The sequence below is a fragment of the Syngnathus scovelli genome, chromosome 11 (genome assembly GCF_024217435.2).
Source record: "Syngnathus scovelli strain Florida chromosome 11, RoL_Ssco_1.2, whole genome shotgun sequence".
NCBI lineage: Eukaryota > Metazoa > Chordata > Actinopteri > Syngnathiformes > Syngnathidae > Syngnathus > Syngnathus scovelli.
The window spans coordinates 2,180,045-2,198,171 of record NC_090857.1 but is presented as its reverse complement, the minus strand read 5'-3'; the positions used below and the strand labels follow the sequence as shown (position 1 = coordinate 2,198,171).

Genomic DNA, 18,127 nt, shown 5'->3' with positions numbered 1-18,127 from the left:
ACAAGGTTTCAGTCTCGAGTAACTTTAATCTTTTATTCCGAAATTTCTTACCCCAAATATATGACCAGGCGACTGTTTTATTTGAAAGACTCTTACTTTATATTCATATTTTTTCCCCCTAAAATAACTATAATGTTTTATTTAATCTTTCCAAATTCCCGCTGACAATTTCTCCAATTATCCTGCTTGAGTATTTTCACAAATTAGCCTGCAAAAAGTGCCGATGACGACAATCACCAAGACGTTTTGATGACTTTTTTTTTTTAATTAATTTGTGTTCTCCTTGACCAGAGGACACAACTTGCAACCAGCTAAACATAAAAAAACATCAATAAGCACAATACTTAAAATAATACTAAGTGATAATAGCACACAATACACACATATTGTAAATAATTTCAAAAAAATAATCATTATTCAGACTATCAACAGTTACAGCTACTGGACATTTTATTAGGTACATGGTTTTGGGGTATTCAAATCTGGCGAGTGTGTCAATGTACCTAAGAAGTTGGCTGGCACCTGTATCAGTTTGACTAATAAAGCGCTTTTTCATTTTGTTCAGGAAATCTCAAAGTGCAAAGAACTCAAATGTTTGGTGCATGGTATTGTTTGCGCATATAGTGGTTGGAAATTCAACAGTGCAAAAGTTTTTTTATGGGGGGGGGGGGGGGGGGGTACAACTTGGGACATTTGTAAACTGCTCAGCTTTTGCAAACAGTCCATTTTTTGTTTATGCAAATAATGAAGGAAGTATTCAAAATCAAGCTGTGCGACGCACGCCCCCTGCTGAAAAACGTCCGCCTGGCTGACTTAACAAAAACACGCATGTACACATTTATGCACTGCTGACAAAAAAGTTTGGGATATTGTGAAAAGTGACTCTTACTTGGCGCACTAATTTGTGCTTGTCTGGGAGTCCTTCACTCAGTGAATGGTAGGAACGGAGGGAGCGAGATGGTATAAGTGCTTCACTGTCCATTGATGGCTCATGCGTCATTTCCCTTCTAGAAAGTGCTCGTTCGATCTCGCTGAAAGACAAAGCACCAAGTGAGAGGTAGCAAACAGGGTGTGGCGGACAAAATGAAGACAGTGGGTTGAAATCACAATGTGCAAAAAAAAAAAAAAAAGAAATTTGTCGCTGAGTTGGAAATGAATGCTTTCTTTACATCACCAAAGGCATTCGTGTGAAAGGGGCTAGGAGAATGCCACTCCTCTCGCCACCCCAGCCGTGGGCGAGCGATCTATTTGTAAGTCCCTGCCTGCCTCAAGGTGGCGCCATTCCCACTGCGGTCCTTTCCCGGCACTCCAATCAGCCGGTGAGCTCCACAGGAAGCTCTCGGCTACACAGCGCCTCCCACTGGCGAGCCAGCATGGAGATGAGTCTCTCGCGGCCGTCGGCCCCCGGCACAAACACGCACCACTGCACCTCACCCTCGGCACCCCCGCATTGTGCCGAAGGCGGGGGCGGATCCTTGCCCTCTGCCCCAAAGTGGTCCATGGTGAGGTGGCACAGCAGGTCCGGGCCCGGCAGGTCGTCGAATACCAGCGTCAGGGCCTGAGGGTACATCTGGTAGCCGAGGAGAACCCGGTCTAAGTCGCGGATCCGCCGCGCTTCCCGCAACTGGTAACGTTCCCTGTGGGGGAGGGCCCAACGATTACAGACTGGCGCAGGGTCGTAGGGCACGGAGCGGGAACCATACCTGGACGGCGGCTCCTTGGCAAAGTCCGGAAGAGGATAACTCACGTAGTCTTCGTCCAACAGGAAAACATCCGTGCTGGTCAGTATCAGCGTCCGGGGTTGGAGGACAGGAGATGTGTCGCAGGCCTGACCGTTGGCAAACTGAACCTGGGAGTCCAAAATTCCGGTGAGGCGTTAGAGCATCCAATGTTTTGTACTGATGGCTGCAGAGCAAAAAAATAAACACACCTGAAACACCAGCAGGTAAAGTAGCACGTTAAAGGAACGCGAGGACAAAGACGAAGAGGGCGTCTTCCTCTCAGCCACGATGAAAGTCAGGTCCCCCATCTCCTCCTCGCTGGGGTAGATGAACTTCACCCTGCTGCTGTGGACCAGCTCGTAGTTCTGCATCTTGCCTGCAGGAGGTGAAAGAAAGTTGATGTTTTTTCATTTCTCTCTGACAATTTGCATCACATCTGTGTCACCTGAGCTGGTGCTTGTAAACTGCGAGTAGAAGTCCTGCTCGGAGGGCTCTGGAGCAGGAAGCTTCTGTTGCAGGCTCAGCGTGGACATCAGCTCCTGCAGGAAGACTCCTGTGCCATAACTGTCTCTGCTCAGGCAGGAAACAATGTGCTTGGCCGAGGGTCCTGAAGAGTCAAAATGAAATGTTGGAAAAGAAAAATGTGTGTGTGTGTGTGGGGATTAGGGTTAGAAGCCCTGAGCGGGATGTCAAAGACTGACCTACAAGCCTGAAGTACTGATCGAACAAGCCCACGTTGACAGAGAGCAGATCGGCGAGTCGGATGGTCAAGCAGCAGCAAAGGCGCACGTTTGGATCCGGACAAATGCTCATGTCCGTTTCTGGCAGACAAGATGTGCGAGATGGTCACGACAATGACGCTTATCAGCATTTTTCCAATCGTCGGACATTGATTTAGAGTCTTTTTAGTCATCCTTATTTCCGTTTGTTAAAATCCACCTCAGCAGGCAGCCATTTTGCTACTTGTCACCTAAAAATGACATTGCAGCTACTCAGGGCTCAGGTTTTACACGTTGATTTTGAGGTTACCTGCGAGGCAGTGGCGAGTGGCAGCAGAGTCTTCCAAGAGGAAGTAGATGCTGTCTGTGGACAGGAAGAGGCAGCAGGCCAGTTCCGTCTCCGGCGCAGCGTAGAGGACGGCGGACAGCCACAAGACATGTCGAACCTCGTCCTCCTCGGACTTGAAAAAGGACAACAACAGGACTTGAATCTCGAATCACCCAAAGTAGGTTGACACGAATTCTTACGCAACGCCTCCTCCACAGAAAAAGCTCAAATGGCAGCCCAAGGTGAGCATCCTTACGTGTGCTATGTGCCTGCGGAAGTATGTCAGCAGCTGCTCCGCGTCAAGCCCAGCCAGGAGCTTAAGCCCTGGGGACAGTCTCTGGGTGAGGTGGAGGGATGGCTGGTTTGCTTCCAGCCGGGGATGAGAGGAGCTGCAAGCAGAGATGGATGAGAAAGTAGGACCAGGCAGGGGAAGCGTGCACTATGATGTAAGACTGTACTGGTTTCATAAAGCCAAATAACATGAAAAATTGGCCAATTGGATTTTGTGTCACCCAGAAATGAAGTCTAAAGTAGCTATAGCAGCTTACCTGCTGGTGCTGGACGCTCTTGCACAACAACAGCACTTCTCAACAGCATTTCTACTGTGACCTGAGAAACCAAAGCAGGTGTCACTCTCAAGCAAAGGTGAGCAAATCTTCTCCATCGAAGGTATCGGTATGGCAAAATAATTTCACCAATTTCAGGAGAAAGCGGCTAAGGATAACCAAGGATGTCCATCACCTTGCACGGCCTCACACGAGTGTGGCCAGCATCTGCACGGGAGTGGCAGAGCCACCATCTTCGGCCCCTCCAGAGCCACTCTCCGCCGACTCAGCTCAGCCAAGAAGTTGCTCTTGTCCTGGGCCAGCGGGAAGAGCAGCAGCAGACTCCCACCGGCCAGCAGCATCTCCGCCGTGTGGCTCAATCTGAACATGACATCACGGGTCCAAATAAAGTGAATATTTGCCAGTTATTATTATTGATGAGCATCACGTGACCGTGCTTTGGTCATAATTTCACTCTTGAATGCATTTATGTACATGCTTGACGCAGGGTGTTGATACTTTATGATCCTATCCGTTTTAAGTGGCGCCCTCCAGTGGCATTTATAGGCAATTCCAAAGCCCTTTTACCTGCAGTGGTGTTTAGGGTGGCGGCAGGACTTCCCACTGGTCACCTTTTCAGTCTGAGTTCTCTGAATGGGGTGAAGCACCACAGAGCTGAGGGGTACGCGGACCAGCCTGCACGGAGCCTGATGAAGGCCAGCAGTACTCCGCTCTTTCTCCGCAATCTCTCTGACATCCATCTTTAGCACCCAAAGGTGTCGGTGGGTGAGGAAGAGGAGCGACGGGAGCTCCTCGGTGTACGACAGGTGGTGCGGGGTGGAAGAGGGAGAGGGGGGCAAGAGGAAGCTGAGGTAGCCTCCCTGAGCTTCCCGACTCTCCTCTGCTTCCCAGGAGTTCAGGAGGGAGCGGGGTAGGAGATGAGGAGTCTCTGCTACCTGTGTGAGCTGCGTCAGTCTCTGCAGCTCAGCCCTGGTTCTCAGGAGCTCCAGGGCCTCGGAGAAAAGGTAAAAGCGGGTAGCACCATTCTGGGGCTCCAAGGCCAGACAGGAGGCAGGAAGCTCGGCGTGTGAGGAAAGCAGCAGCTGGGAGTAGGGCAGCAGGAGGGCCACCTCAAGCCTAGACACAAGAGCCTTTGTGGACGCACTCTGGTCTTCATCTGCAAAAACAGCTTATCAGCTCATTCCATTCATCAATGGTACCGTTCTGGACAAGCTAACTTGACCAGCAAAAGACGTTTCTTTCTTTACCTGCATCCAGAATGTTCCCTTTGCTATCGTGTGACAAGCGCAGCAAGCACAAACGTTTGTCCGTCAGCACCACGCACATTACGCTCTGTTCCACCTCCTGCGTCTCTTCTTCTAGCTTAAGACAATAGCACCAAAGCACACTGTTGACAGTCTCTTGCTGCCGCTCCTCATCGCATGGGTCGGAGGGACCAACACTGGGCCCGGCGGGATGACGAGACGGGTCCTGAATGGAATCATCTAGTCCCATTTCAAAGTAGCCATCCCTGGAGAGCGGACCGTCCACTTGCGTGCCCTCCACGTGGGATGAAACCTCTCTGGATGGGTATACTTCCTCATCCTTCTCCTCCTCCTCCTCGGCTTCCACAATCATCTCGTCTGGCTCCTTGATGGCGGCTTGGAGGCGCGTGGACAGCAGGCCTGTGAAAAGCCGGTCGGTGACGGTGAGGGAGAGGAGACGAGAGGTGAGCAGAGGACACCAGGTGGCGCTGCAGCTCGGGCAGGTAACTTCAGGCAGACTAGAGGAGGAAGAGCAGCAGGAGGAGGAGCACGGGCAACTGCAAGAGGAGCACTATTGACAATCTGTTTTTCTATGAAAGGAGCTTGATCAGATTTAGCCGCTGACCATGTGACCATGTTGGCAGGGGCTTGGTGACCACGTTCAGAGTGATGGATGGCAGCGTCTCCAACCTGCACCCAGATATTCCAAAAAAATAATCGGCATTGAATTATTAAGTGATTTAAGTTTTCAGTCACACTCTTGAGAAAATCACTGCATTTATCTATGCCAAGTAACCAGATAGTTGCCATGGTAACAGGTCGGAGCGTCTGACCTGGGTGGTGTCAGCAGGTAAGAGGAGCGCATCGGAGGAAGTCGGGAAAGGCAGGATGGTCGGGGGAACGGCGGCTTCTTCTCGGCTCGTCATCTCTTCAAACAAGACACGAGAGCGTCAGTGGACTTAAGTACCTTCAGTCGCTTTTATTGTGAAGAAGTCGTCAGGGCAGGAGCTCTAGTGCGGAAGCAACCAGGAAATGCAGCAATTTCATGTAGACACCACCATCTCTCAGTCAATCATAGACCGATGATGCACATGATTACCTCGGCTGGTGCAGGAAGCCTGCCGGGCCTGACAGGAAGAGGCTGGCGCAGAGCTGAGACAATGAGGGGCAACAAAAGAGGTGCAGCAAGAGGAAGAGAAGGGAGTAGAAGAAGAGGAGGAGGGGGGGGGAGGGAGAGGAGGAGAGAGGCGAGGGGGTGCAGCAGCAGACAGCTCGGTCTCCTCACTGATCTGACGAGAGGACAGAGAGGAAGGAAGCCTTCAGAGAGCAGCCACCATCCGAATCATCCAAAGGAAAGGCAGACATTTTGTTCTTGCCATGATCTTTCACAGAGAACCCAGCAGAACGGCCGCGTCGGCAAAATCTCGGGCAGTGTCCATGAGATGATTATTCTCGAGACACGAGGGTAAAAATTGCTTTTGCACTTTCTAACCCATGACGTGAAATTAGATATTTTCTTGCAGCACACCTGATGTCGTCTCTGGGAAAATGATGGGGGAACGCGGCGCTTAATGATCATTTGATTGTTGTCCATCACAAATGCTACCTTCTTGTCGCTGCTGCTCTTGCGGTCTTTGACTTCTTTGGCTTTCTGAATGGCTTTCAACACCTCCACTGTGTCCAACTCCTTCTCTGTGGTCACTTGACCATCCAGACACACCTGAGGCCAGACATGGGAATGGCTCACACACACACTCAAGACAGCATTGCGGTAACGGTCGCGCTACCTCTGCTGCTCGGTCTCCAAACTGGGCCAGGACTTTTGTTCTGTAGTCAGGGATGATGCAAACTGGATTGGAGGAAAGGTTGATCTTCTCCAGGCACGGCAGCGAGCCAATGTTCTTGATTTCCTCCAACTGCAAACGCACAAACAAAATTTCTGAGGAGGTGTTCCTTCCTGATGTGTGCGCCCTGGCCAGCTTGGAGCAGTGGTTCCAAAATGTGATGCTTACTTGAGCTAGTTGGTTGTGGCTGAGGTCCAGGTGGACCAGCGAGTAGAGCTTGCTGAGGCCCGTGAGCCGCTCCAGCTGGTTGCCAGCCAGGCTGAGGGTCTTGATGTTGCCCAGCCGCGTATGAGCCCCCTCCAGGATGCACAATTTGTTGTAGGACAAATCCACGTGGACTAGATTGTACAGATGCTGTAAAACAAGGGAGTTGGCATAGTTCTGTTCATCAGCCCTTGGGTCAATAAGCTCTGATAGAGTACTTTGTTCTTTTTTTCGACAGTACAACAGCAGTGATTCATACCTGAAGGTTTTCCACCGAGGAAAGACAATTGTGGCTCAGATCAAGAAACTCCACCTCCGGAATCAGTTTCTACATCGGTGACGCAGTGAAGAACGTCAGAGGAAAGGAAAGGTCCCACAAAAACCAGGCGTGTCTCACCACTGAGCTGTCGATGGTGCCGATGGCGTTGTGGCTCATGTCCAGCGTGGTCAGGTTGCGCCAGCGCGGCACCACGGCGGTCACGGGGCAGCCACGCTCCGAGCCCTCGGCTTCCCACTGAGGGAACTCGCTGGCTTCCGGAACGAGGAGCAGCTGAGCCAAGAGCCCGTTTATTAGCACATAACGCGCATTAGGAAGTTAGGATAGCACCGGAAATTTGTATGAATACCATCATGCTGTCTGTGGAGTGGTGGATACTCAGAGTGAGCAGGCTGGACCTCAGAGATGACAAACCTCCAATTTGCTGAGCTGCGCATTCGCTGATCTGAGGAGAGCCAAAGACAAACAAACTTGAAAGTCACATCATTTGAGGAATTTGCATTGTGTGAAAACGTGAACGCCTTTACCTCAATCTGAAGCAGTGACTTGAAAAAAGACAGCTCAAAGGGCAGATTCCTCTCCAGGATGTTGCTGCTTCCTACTGGGCCACTGGTGCCGCAGATCTGGAGGGTGATTCGTGGCAGTTGGAAAAAGAAGACGCGAGTCAAGTGGTGCGGCGAGGAGCGCGGCTGACCTTCAGGTAGCGCAGCCGGCAGGCGAAGTCCAAGATGTGACCCAGGTCGGTCTTGGCGTCGCCGTTGCAGCACGTGGGCTTGGCCAGACGCAGCTGCTGGGAGACGGCGTGGAGCTGCAGTGGCCGTAGGGAGAACACCTTGCCAGCGGCCAGCAACTCTTCGCCTATTCACAAGCACCATTTTTGGTGGAGGATAACCAAATCGTGTGCTCATTCTGTCACTCCAAATTATGTGAACTCACGGGAGGTTTACGGTCGTGAATTGGATTTTTGAATCCGACCCGATTTAATTGTAAATACTTCTTTCAACAGGTAGGGGGGGGGGAGGAGTAGAAAGGATGCAAGCAAACCTTTATGGAACAACTCCTCGGCTAACGCGGCCGTGATGCCGTTGATCTCCTGAAGGAGGAAAAACAATGAAGTCGGAAATCCTTCAAAAGCTATTCAAGTAGAGGATATATCCTGGTTTTCAAATGACTCATTTTTTGGCCCAGCTGTTGTCCAGTTTTTTTTTTTTATACATCCGCACTTGGGAATTGATGTGCATTCCTCTGAAGCGTGTTGTGAACTGTGCAAAAAAGGGTTCAACAGATGGCAAGAAACATTGCAAGCTCTCATTGCCAACTAGCAACGTCTGAGGAGAAAAAATTGTCAAAAGTCAGACCTTCCAAATTAAAGCTAGGGATAAAATGAGAATCTTTCTTGGGCTACATAGTGTGGTTTTTTTTACAGTCACTTAAACATGAGCACAAAATAATTGGAAAATTTTGTAGCCACATGCTTTTATTTTGAAAGGCTGAATTTTAACAGGATGTCTGTTGTTGTCTGAACTTAGCATACAGCAAGATGAAATTGTTAATATCAGCTTGCATTGCGGAATTCGCCTCGGCATCTGTTGTGCCCATTTTAGACAACATGACAGAAAGTTGGGACAAAGAAAGAAAAGTGAGAAAAATCATGGAGTCAAGAAAGAACTTGGAAAAAGTGGATTCCCGATACTGGCTTCCTTCACTTCCAGCCTCTAGCTAATGCACAACTCTGCTTTGGTGAACGGTAGTGTTGTTTGGTCTTGCGGCCGTCATCGATTTGCACACTTCAAGTGATGCTCACATGGTGATGCTTTTGCCAACGGTGGAACAAGCGGCCTACTGTTTTATTTGCCCGTTGACCAGATAACACAGCAACATCACGACTGGCTAAGATTAGACACAGCTCAAATGCAAGTTGGAAAGATTTGCTAAGTGACAATAACATAAAGTGAATTAATTTGTTCGGAATGATAAAAAAAAAAAAAATACTGCACAAGCAACGATTCAACGATTGTACCTTTCAAATGGTGATCCAATTGAATGTTTTTTTGTTTTTACTATAAAACAGAAATAAAATAAAACTACCAAACCCGAGAAACGAATAAGTAAGGACTACCATGAGACTCACGTAAAGGTTAAAGTGAAGAAATGCAGCGAGGGGAGTGGGCGTGGCCTCCGGGAATTGCTGGAGCAGCGCCTGCAGGTAAAGTTCGAGCTCCTTCTGCCGACGCTCCACCAAGCTCTTGGAGTTCTTGCCCAGCATCTTCTTGGGCGGGAGCAGATGCCGGTCCACTTTGTTCTCCGCTACCAACTGAGGAGAAGAAAACACAGTCAGACACGCAAAAACCAACACGACAATACTTGCGAGAAGCAGCTGTAGGTCACAACTCGCACCCAGATGCTCACACCCAGACTAACCGGCTCCACACACCCAACACGCAAATACTTTATATGAGTATAGTCTCCAAGTCTTTACTGTTATGAAAAACATATTTTGGAGGTCTGATTTCAATGTTTACCTTCTCATGGAGGTCATGGAAGTCACTGTAGCGATGCTTGACCATCCACTTGTGCTCTCCATCCAAAACTTCAATGAGGTACACCTGAAAGGGCAAAAAAGTCACTTTGTCGTTAAACTGAAGCTATGGAATACTTTTGCAATCCAGTGGCTATTCTACTGATTATAAAACAATACGGTTGATGATGATTTATGTCATTATACGTAGTTTTTTTTCATTATTTTGCGATTATACTAGAGTGAATCCGACTGCCGAGGACAAATTCCTTGTGTTGGAGCATAATTGGTGAAAGATGATGGTTGATAGTGACAGCTTGCTAAGCTCGTATAGCCCGTTCCGCTTGCAGGCAGCCCGCTTGCAGACCCAAAGCGAACGCAAGGACGCAACAATTCGATGATTCAAACACGACCTGTTTTTCTCACCAGCACGCAGGATAGGTACAAGCCAAGTTCAGAAACGGAAGCCCAATCTTACCGTGTAATTTTCCACCAACTCCGAGCCGACAATGCACACTTTTCTTTCCGACAGCTCCTCACTGAACGGGACAGGTTCCATGGTCGTACCGGGACAAAGACTACGCTCTGTCGGGGATGAAATTTGTCATTTAACCCGATATTTTGCAGCGCAGCTCGAATTTCCCCCTTCGCCGTCGGCCGCCATTTAATTTGTTGTCACGCCAAGCGGCTGACTTCTTCTTTTACTCCAATATGGGGGACGCGATGACGTGTTGCTACCTCCTTCAGGTCATTTCCCGTATTGCAGTTCCTTTTTTGATCAGGTGTGACGTTTAGACGTCTAAACCTTTTTTCCGTGTTTAATTAATTTGTAAATACTCGTTTACAAATCGAGTATTTGTAAACTGCAAATGACCACGCCCTCTAGTGGCCAGTCACAACAAAATAAGGTCACAATAACTCAGGTTTGACTCGTATATGTAAAACGCATTTCAGCCACATAGGGTCGCTAAACACCACGTTCATACTTGATGGTCATGAACTGGACCGACGTTTTATTGCGATATCCTTTCATGATCTCACAGATTGGTCGTTTAGAAAATATCTTGTAGTCTATTGCATGGGACAGAATGATGAGGATGAAGGCAATGACGAGTATAAAATGTGTAATATCCTTTCACACTCAATTAACTTTACTTCCTTTGTCCTGCAAAATCACAGTTGCAAGTTTCTTTCTGAAGATAATACGCTTCACATGTGACTGAATGATGGAGATGAAGGCAATGATGAGTATAAAATGTGTAATACCCTTTCACGTTCAATTAACTTTACTCCCTTGGTCCCGCAAAATCACAGTTTATTTCTGAATATAATACACTTGACAAGTTTGATACACACAGGCCAAATCATTATATAAAAACATGTTTCTGCATGCGCCCAATGCTCCTAAGTACCTTTTTAACAGTGTTCGCCAGAATTCGCCCATAGAACGTTTATGGAACTTTAAGTAGTTGGGTCTTCATCCAATCAAATTTCAAATGTACATTTTTTTCCGTTTACTGATTGGTTGGCCAGAGCAAATCTTGTTAAATTGTTACATTAATCTGGACGAGCAAAACACGAATGTAACGCTCTCGCATGTAAATAGTAATTAATTTCCCCCTTTATGAAATATGGTTTAAAAAAGGATCATGAAAACATACTTTTAAAAATAGTTTCTTGGGGAAAACAAGCGTCCCTAATGTGGACAGTGACTCTGCTGCTGGTGTCAATCGGGAAGTAGGCGGGGCTCCAATGAGAGCAGAATTGGATCAAGTTTCAGAAGCGGATTGAACCATTTGCGTGAATGAATGGGTCACCATCGTAAACGCTAGCACGTAAACAAACGTATACATACGTGGTAAGACTTCATATTACGACGTAGATATAAGTTACCAAACGTAACTATACATATGAAGCGGCGGTAGTAGTGAGGAGGAAAAGAGAAGACAGGAGAGGGAGGTAGTGGAGCTGCACCCCCGTTTGGAGTCCACCAGTGGATCGTTCTACCCCTTTATTTGTCCTCTCAGCTCTGTAGAAGTGACAGTTTAGTTGAATGCTTAGCGAAGGACAAAGTGTCATACCGCGAAGACCAAAACTTGATGAAAAAAAAAAACCCAACCCATCAGAGAAACAAAAAACCTCGACATTATTAAAGCGCCCACTTGGTAGCTCGCTTTCAAAACACCTCAGTCGACGCTGCGCGCAGCTCCTGTGAGGTGAAAGACGAGCGTCGCGAAGGCCGAAGAGGGCGTGACGCGCAGCCTGAGAAGGCTCGCAGGCAAGCGGGCAAACGAGGTGAAGACGAGCAGGCTATGCGCCGGCCCAAGCCAGACGTCAAGAAGAAAAGCCACAAAATTGTCAAAAGGTAGACCGGTGGGGGTCGTCGGCGAGACACTGAAAAAGTCCTCTTTGTTGAGGATGTGAGCAAGGAAAGCAGTTTCACTCTGAAAGAAGATGCTCTCCAGGGAGGTGTGCGGGCGAGAAGCTCGGCGGGGGGCCCGCAGCGAGAAGCGCAAGACAGTCGGTGTCTGTTTGAGAGGACGCAAGAAGCAGCAGCAGCATCCTCATCATCATCACGCAAGACTCCAGAGGCCCACCAGCAGCACTACTTTGCAGCGCCTCCGGCCCATCAACGTCCAAGGCAAGCGAGCTCGGGGCATGCGCGCCCCCAAGAACACCAACCAGTTCCTCATGCACGAGAAGTATCAGATGATGCACATGCGTTCCGATTCCGTGGGCAGCGACACCGGTGGGAGCTGCTCCGATAGCGAATCGGAACTCACCGACATGGACTCGTACCTGGGGGCCCTGGAAAACGCCAGGGGAGCGCTGCCAGATGGTTCGGAACCAGCACCTGAAGCGGCAACAGGGACGCGGCAGGACCAGGTGGTCCAGCATGAGGACAGCATGCAGTACTTCCCATCCGAGGACGACCTCCTGCAAAGCCACAACTTCATGCAACGGGACTTTGCACAGTTCTGTGACTTTCTGACGTTGTAAAAGTGTAGGTTTGTGTTTTTGTTTTCAGTAGTTGTCAACAAAAAGGTGTTTTGTACAATACATTGGATTTCCACTTGGAAAAACAATATGTAGAATAAATTAAAATTTAAGAAATTTAGGTTTGGCTTTTTATTATTATTATTTGGTGGGAAACTCACTTATTTGATGTTTTGGTGCTAAAGCAATAAGAGTGTTGGTTTCGTGGCATCTAGGTACTGAGCTGAGTTAAGTGGCTTCATTTGTGCGATTCTATTAATTTTAATTTTAATGGTAGGTTTATGCTCGCTACTTTTTTTGTTGTACAGTACAGTGAAACCCTACATATTGTGATTTGGCATTATTTAGGGGGCCATCTTGGTCTTTGTTGACAAACTTCATTTACACATAAGTAGAACTTTCCATCATTAACAGTCGACATTTTGTGTCAGGTTCATGCTGATGTCATTAAAAAAAAAACCTCACAGTGGGCGTTTTATTTTTTGGGGTGGAACTTTGTCAAAATTCAACAACCCGCTCTTGCCAAAGTCATTACGGAATATTGAGGAATCGAGATGGAATCATGCAACAAAAGGAAAAATACATCCACTGTAGGTTGTACACATGCAAAATAAATGTGATTATTGAAAAAAATAAAACAATGGACGTTTGGTTTACTGTTGCTGCTACTGTTGTCCCACACGCACATTGAGGTGGGTGTGACTCCAAGCGGCCAATCAGCATTGAGCTGGCTGCACGTGATCCACTGATGCCCTTTAACAGGAGAGAAAAAACAAAAATGAATAAAAGTAGCTGTTTTTGCACAATCAAGCCGCCAAAAAGCCGTGTAAGAAAAAAAGTTGCAGCATTACATGAACTGAGGTGAGGGAAACCAAGTGAAAATACTGGGGGGGGGCTCTTTTTTGCAAGTAAAAAAAAAAAAAAGCCTAAACTTAGCCCAAATGGAGATGGCTATTTTTATTTTTAATAGATGTTTTACAAGATAAAAGTAAAAGTGTCAGAACACTGAAAGAAGTCAGAAACCTTTCTTTTTTAAAAATATTTAATATTTTATTATACAGTGGGTAATACATTACACCCACGAAAGCACATGAGGTGTCACGCTAACCTGCAGGGTGTGTTTGCAGTTTTAGTGTTTGCAATGTGTGACTTTATGCTGGTCCTACAGGTCCCGTTGGCTCTGCTCTCTGGTTCACTCTATTTCCAGAGAAAGCTCAGATGCTTCAATATGTGCGGCAAGATGTTGGAGATGTTCTACCAGCCAAGTACCTGATCTGCTTTCACGCTGCTTACTCATCACTTATATAACAATTCCCCACCTTTCTACCACTGACTTAGAAGTGTCTCTTTTTCTTTCATTTCTTGATGATACAAAAGTAAATAACATGCTAATGAATTTTGTTCAGCTACCAATCAGACAAGTTGTGCTCGGTGTTGCCGGGAGGAAAAGGAAGAAGAGAAGTGGACTGGAGATAGTTTTTCACTTGGAGTGGAAAAGTACAGCAATCCCCTCAGGGGGTGGAGCCTTGTGAGAACAGCCAATCAGAGCCAAGATAAACAAATTGATTGACAGTCGTGGCATGCAACTGAGACGAAATCTGGTTTATTTTTTTCGTGTGTGTCAACTTGAAGATTGCGTAATTTAAGAGAGGCATTTTGTCTTGCTGCATTGAGTGCGGTAGCCTACTTTACAATCATTTTAAATTGGACCGAGCAAAGTAATTACAGAAAGGGGAAGTTTTTGACTAATTAATTCTCCATGACACTGGCAACAATAAACTCAAACAGAGCTACAGTTAGTTCCATAAAAACATACAATAACTAGATATAATCCTCGGAGAACACCAACAAAAAAATCTAAGCGTCTCATTGGTCACGTACAGCACGTAGCCGACACACAGGCCGTGCGCCTTGAGGACCCAAAGACGGGAGTGAATATGGTAACCTCAGCAGCTAATTGGCTACAGTGTGACCTTTGAGTGAGCTTCTCTATTTTGCTTTCTGTGGGGTTTTAAATCGGTCTCATCGTGTGTAGAAATAAGTCACTATCGTTATTACTCATATTTGGCTCTGTTCTCACCCTCGATTGCTTGAAGGTCAGATAGCTAGATAGATAGATAGATAGAGAGAGAGAGAGACAGACAGACAGACAGACTGACAGACTTTTTTCTGAACTTCCAACAAAGACTTGCTTTCGGTGGCTCTGGTAATGACATCACATAAGCATACAAACGACTGAGGTTCCGGGAGCTTGTCGCAATGAAAACGTGAGGAACTTTAATAAAAAAAAAAAACAAAAAAAACGGAAATGTGCAGTTAGAAAAACAAAAACAACGATAGGAAATGTCAAGTAGAGCAAAATGGGTAAAGCGGTGGCGTCCTCTGCTGGCTAAACTGAGTTATGCATGCTTAACCTGGCAACCGCATCCTTCCTGCATTGTGATGAACTAAAACATAATCGACTCGAATGAGCAATCTATAGAAAGTGGATGAATGGGCGATGGCCTCTTTTATTCATCGTAATTGTCTGTTTTCGGCACGGTTTTATCATTAAAGATGCGTGCTTAGGAAGCGTGCAACTTCCTGGTCGTACGCCGCATTATAAAACGTGCTTATGAAAATCTTTCATAATTGCCATTATTCCGTCTGCTCCGCCTTTTGTTGTTTCTATGTCCTTTCCTCTTGCGTTTCCAGCTCCTGCTGCTCCTTGGCATCTGCCTCCTTCAGTTTCTCCTCCACATCTTGCGGAATGTTGACCTCCAGCAGGTTCTCCATGCCCTGCTCCGGCTCGTCCCCAATTAGCACCTGCAGATGGTCCACAAAGAAATGTTTATTTTATTCAGTTACCTAAGATTAAAAAAAAAGCTGCCAATGTGCCAGTCCAATTCAAAATCGCTTCACTTTCAAGCTAAGTTTCAGACTGTTGGCTTTTGATGGGGTGCCAGGGGGGTTCAGTTAACAGGTGTACACTTTGTTATGGAGAAAGCCGCTATGAAGGCGCTATTAAAAAAAAAAAAAGTCCCATCTCCTATTAAATCTGGCCCGTCCACTCGTCAGTCCCTCGAGCTAAAAATGATCGTACCTCAACCAGTTTTTCACATGCGCTGGTGACTTTGGGGTTCGTCTCCCATCGGTGGAACTCCCTCATGATGACGTACACGTTCTTGTCTTTCAGAGTCTGTCGGCCATCTTTAGTCGCCGTCAGCTAGCAGACGATATGGATGTGGGTGAGAAGAACACAGGTGCAAGATGAATCAGCACTTCAACTTTTGCCAGAGTTTTCTTTGACACAAATCTCAATAGTCCCGCTTATGTATAAAGTGGGAGTACTTTTGCCATGCACGCCATTTTGTTTGTTACCAGCATAAGCGTTTCCAGGAGCATCTTCCTGATGTCGGGGTCCTCTTCTCTCTTCTTATCCTCGGGCAGGTACTGAAGGTCCACAGGCAGACCTACACCACCATGACATCATTATCATCATCACCACAACACATGCGACCAGTCGGAGCTTGAACCTTCATTGTCCTCATCGCTCAGCTCTTCCGGACCGGCCAATGGAAGCAGCAGAAAGGGCAGAATGTCCACTTGCTCGCTGAGGAGCCACTCGTGATTGGCTGCAGGAGAACAATCATGTGACGACAACTGAGGAAAAATCACTTTTCTTCTGCTACTATGAATTCTGACGACTCAAAAAGTCCCAACATCTCAAGGGCAGATAAAAACACAGGTGGGCACCGCACATCCACGGACCCTTCTCGACTATTTTGTAGCATTGAAAACAAATATTTGCCATCTCTCATGCTGAAACTACAGCTTCTCACCATAGTCAAAGCAGCAGTTGCGCAGGACGCCAATGACGCCGCCACGCCGCACCGCAGACGCCTGAAACTGTGTGAAGGGCAACAAGCGTTGGACCACACACCTGCAACACACACAAATCAATTCCCCCCACATGCATAGCAGTTGCCTTGCACGCGGGTAACACAACGGACCTGTCTTTGTCCATCAGGAAGCGTCTGGCGTCAGGCAGCTGCGTGAGATTGGACAGCAGCGGAGCCAGATAGTGCAGCTTGGCGTGGGGGTTGTAAGCCTCCATACATAACATGTCCACCAGCCGAGCCAGGCCAAGCTCCTCTTGGAGCACCTAAAAAACAACCAGCGTTCCTTTTTTACCTTTAGTGTCCATTACTCTATTAACAGCTGGCTCTTTAGTCTGCTGAACAGGTTTTGTTTCAATAGTGACAGTTTCAAATCTGGAATGAATATAATTGACGTCACGGGCAAGGTCATCCGAGCTGAAGGTGTTTGTAAATCGCCCAGTGGGGTCAACCTTGAAGAGTATCTTGCATGTCTTCTCGTGGCGCGTCAGGTTGGAGAGGATGGTGCAGATCTGGTCAGAAAAGTAGTACTGCGGATCTTTGAGGTTCCTGACCAGCGTGGGGACCATGCCGATGTCATTCAGCAACACCTGACCGGGTACAAACACATTTTGTGATGTGATTACTATAAATTGGGGAAAAGCCAAAAGTCACAAACACTGTTGTGTGCCTTGAAGGAGCATGGCCTTTGGAGCTGGATTTTATTTTGTGGTTGGTGTTTAGAACCAAAAATATGAAAATTGTGTCAACCGAATGTATCTTTGAAGGACGCAACGGCATGTATCGCCGTTTGTTACCTGGTGAAGAGTCTCGTCAGCCGACAGATTGATCAGGATGTGGTAGCAGTCCTTTGCGATGGCGATGGACGGGTCAGACGTCAGGGCGAAAAGAGCGGCTATGAGGTCGGGTTTGGTGCGGAGGAAGCGGCAGCCATCTCTGTATAAAACAGAATAGTTTGATGGCAAAATCCTGATCATCATTCGCCATACTGACACTCACCTGTTTCCTGACAAGCCCAGGATGTAGCTGGTGGTGTGACCTTTGACATCGGGCCGTGTCGCAGGCGTCAGGAAGGAGAGCAGCTCGGCGGCCTCAGAATCGCTCAGCATCTTCAATTAAGCACAAAATAAAATTTTGATTCTTGAAATTCGGTCGAGAGTGACAACGAGGAATCTACAACGTTCTTTTTTTTTTTTCCTCCACTTGAGGGGTGTACGTTAACTCCACTCAGTTTTGAAACATTCTTGTGAGATAAAAAATGATTTCTAAGATACCTACTGATTTTGCTGACACTTTATCTAGAAGAAGTAAATAATTTAGGGACAGCAACGAGACTGCGATCATATTAGGAAAACCCGTAAGAAGTATTGGTATTTATGCTAGTTTAGTTAGCGGTAACTTGCACCGCGGGAAAAGCGACAAGCGTCACTTGGACAGCGATGGTGGAACGTGCAGTTTCACAACCATAACCTACCTTCAACTTGTTAGACAGCCGCTGATCTCATTCTGCCCGTTATTCGTCACTTTAAAACGCCGAATGTAACGCGTGTTTACAACCCTCACGTGTGGGATCCGCTTTCGCTACCAAAAAAGCTTCCGGCAACCATATCTGCAACGGAAGCTTCTACGGTAAGCCCACTTGGACAAAAAAATAGCCGCGGATGGAAAAAAATCAAAACGCAGAATAATCACGACTTTTGTATTATTGTGGCCCAGAAAATATTTTTTACTAGTTAAAACTGTCTTCATAGAGCTCTAAGCATTCATTCCAACCACACATTGTAATTCACTCAAAGTTTTCGCACGGTAGAGGGAGACAATACGCCGATTT

General features: G+C 47.1%; 3 protein-coding genes across 7 annotated transcripts; 1 reads left to right on the top strand and 2 right to left on the bottom strand.

Moving 5' to 3' along the window:
• Positions 1 to 427: 427 nt before the first annotated feature.
• On the bottom strand, positions 428 to 10,133 carry nisch (nischarin). 5 transcript variants are annotated; one of them, XM_049732943.1, is made up of 26 exons: positions 9,900 to 10,132; positions 9,426 to 9,509; positions 9,035 to 9,217; positions 7,948 to 7,996; positions 7,598 to 7,761; positions 7,431 to 7,526; positions 7,253 to 7,348; positions 7,024 to 7,176; positions 6,886 to 6,954; positions 6,591 to 6,776; positions 6,366 to 6,494; positions 6,185 to 6,298; positions 5,678 to 5,867; positions 5,412 to 5,506; positions 5,204 to 5,268; positions 4,582 to 5,135; positions 3,902 to 4,490; positions 3,510 to 3,694; positions 3,317 to 3,377; positions 3,025 to 3,157; positions 2,751 to 2,901; positions 2,423 to 2,542; positions 2,167 to 2,328; positions 1,931 to 2,097; positions 1,704 to 1,849; positions 428 to 1,637 (listed from the first exon to the last, which is right to left on the bottom strand). In XM_049732943.1, the coding sequence occupies exons 1-26, from the start codon at positions 9,978 to 9,980 to the stop codon at positions 1,313 to 1,315; spliced, it is 4,347 nt and encodes a 1,448-aa protein (XP_049588900.1). In that variant the 5' UTR covers positions 9,981 to 10,132; the 3' UTR covers positions 428 to 1,312. The 5 variants fall into 5 exon arrangements, 4 of the variants coding, with proteins under 4 accessions (XP_049588900.1, XP_049588901.1, XP_049588902.1 ...); XM_049732944.2 differs by having other exon boundaries at positions 1,748 to 1,849; XR_007484523.1 differs by lacking the exons at positions 428 to 1,637; positions 1,704 to 1,849; positions 1,931 to 2,097; ... (7 more) ...; positions 4,582 to 5,135; positions 5,678 to 5,867 and having other exon boundaries at positions 5,218 to 5,268.
• A 1,312-nt stretch (positions 10,134 to 11,445) lies between these two features.
• Positions 11,446 to 12,539, top strand: wu:fb55g09 (uncharacterized). The gene has a single exon (XM_049733002.2). It carries the CDS (start codon positions 11,876 to 11,878, stop codon positions 12,419 to 12,421), a length of 546 nt encoding a protein of 181 aa, XP_049588959.1. The 5' UTR covers positions 11,446 to 11,875; the 3' UTR covers positions 12,422 to 12,539.
• A 2,364-nt stretch (positions 12,540 to 14,903) lies between these two features.
• On the bottom strand, positions 14,904 to 17,930 carry hgh1 (HGH1 homolog (S. cerevisiae)). Its single transcript, XM_049732990.2, has 10 exons — positions 17,771 to 17,930; positions 17,296 to 17,405; positions 17,094 to 17,232; positions 16,749 to 16,886; positions 16,411 to 16,562; positions 16,240 to 16,340; positions 15,934 to 16,032; positions 15,779 to 15,870; positions 15,501 to 15,623; positions 14,904 to 15,223 (listed from the first exon to the last, which is right to left on the bottom strand). The coding sequence occupies exons 2-10, from the start codon at positions 17,403 to 17,405 to the stop codon at positions 15,086 to 15,088; spliced, it is 1,092 nt and encodes a 363-aa protein (XP_049588947.1). The 5' UTR covers positions 17,771 to 17,930; the 3' UTR covers positions 14,904 to 15,085.
• Between the last annotated feature and the right edge of the window lie 197 nt (positions 17,931 to 18,127).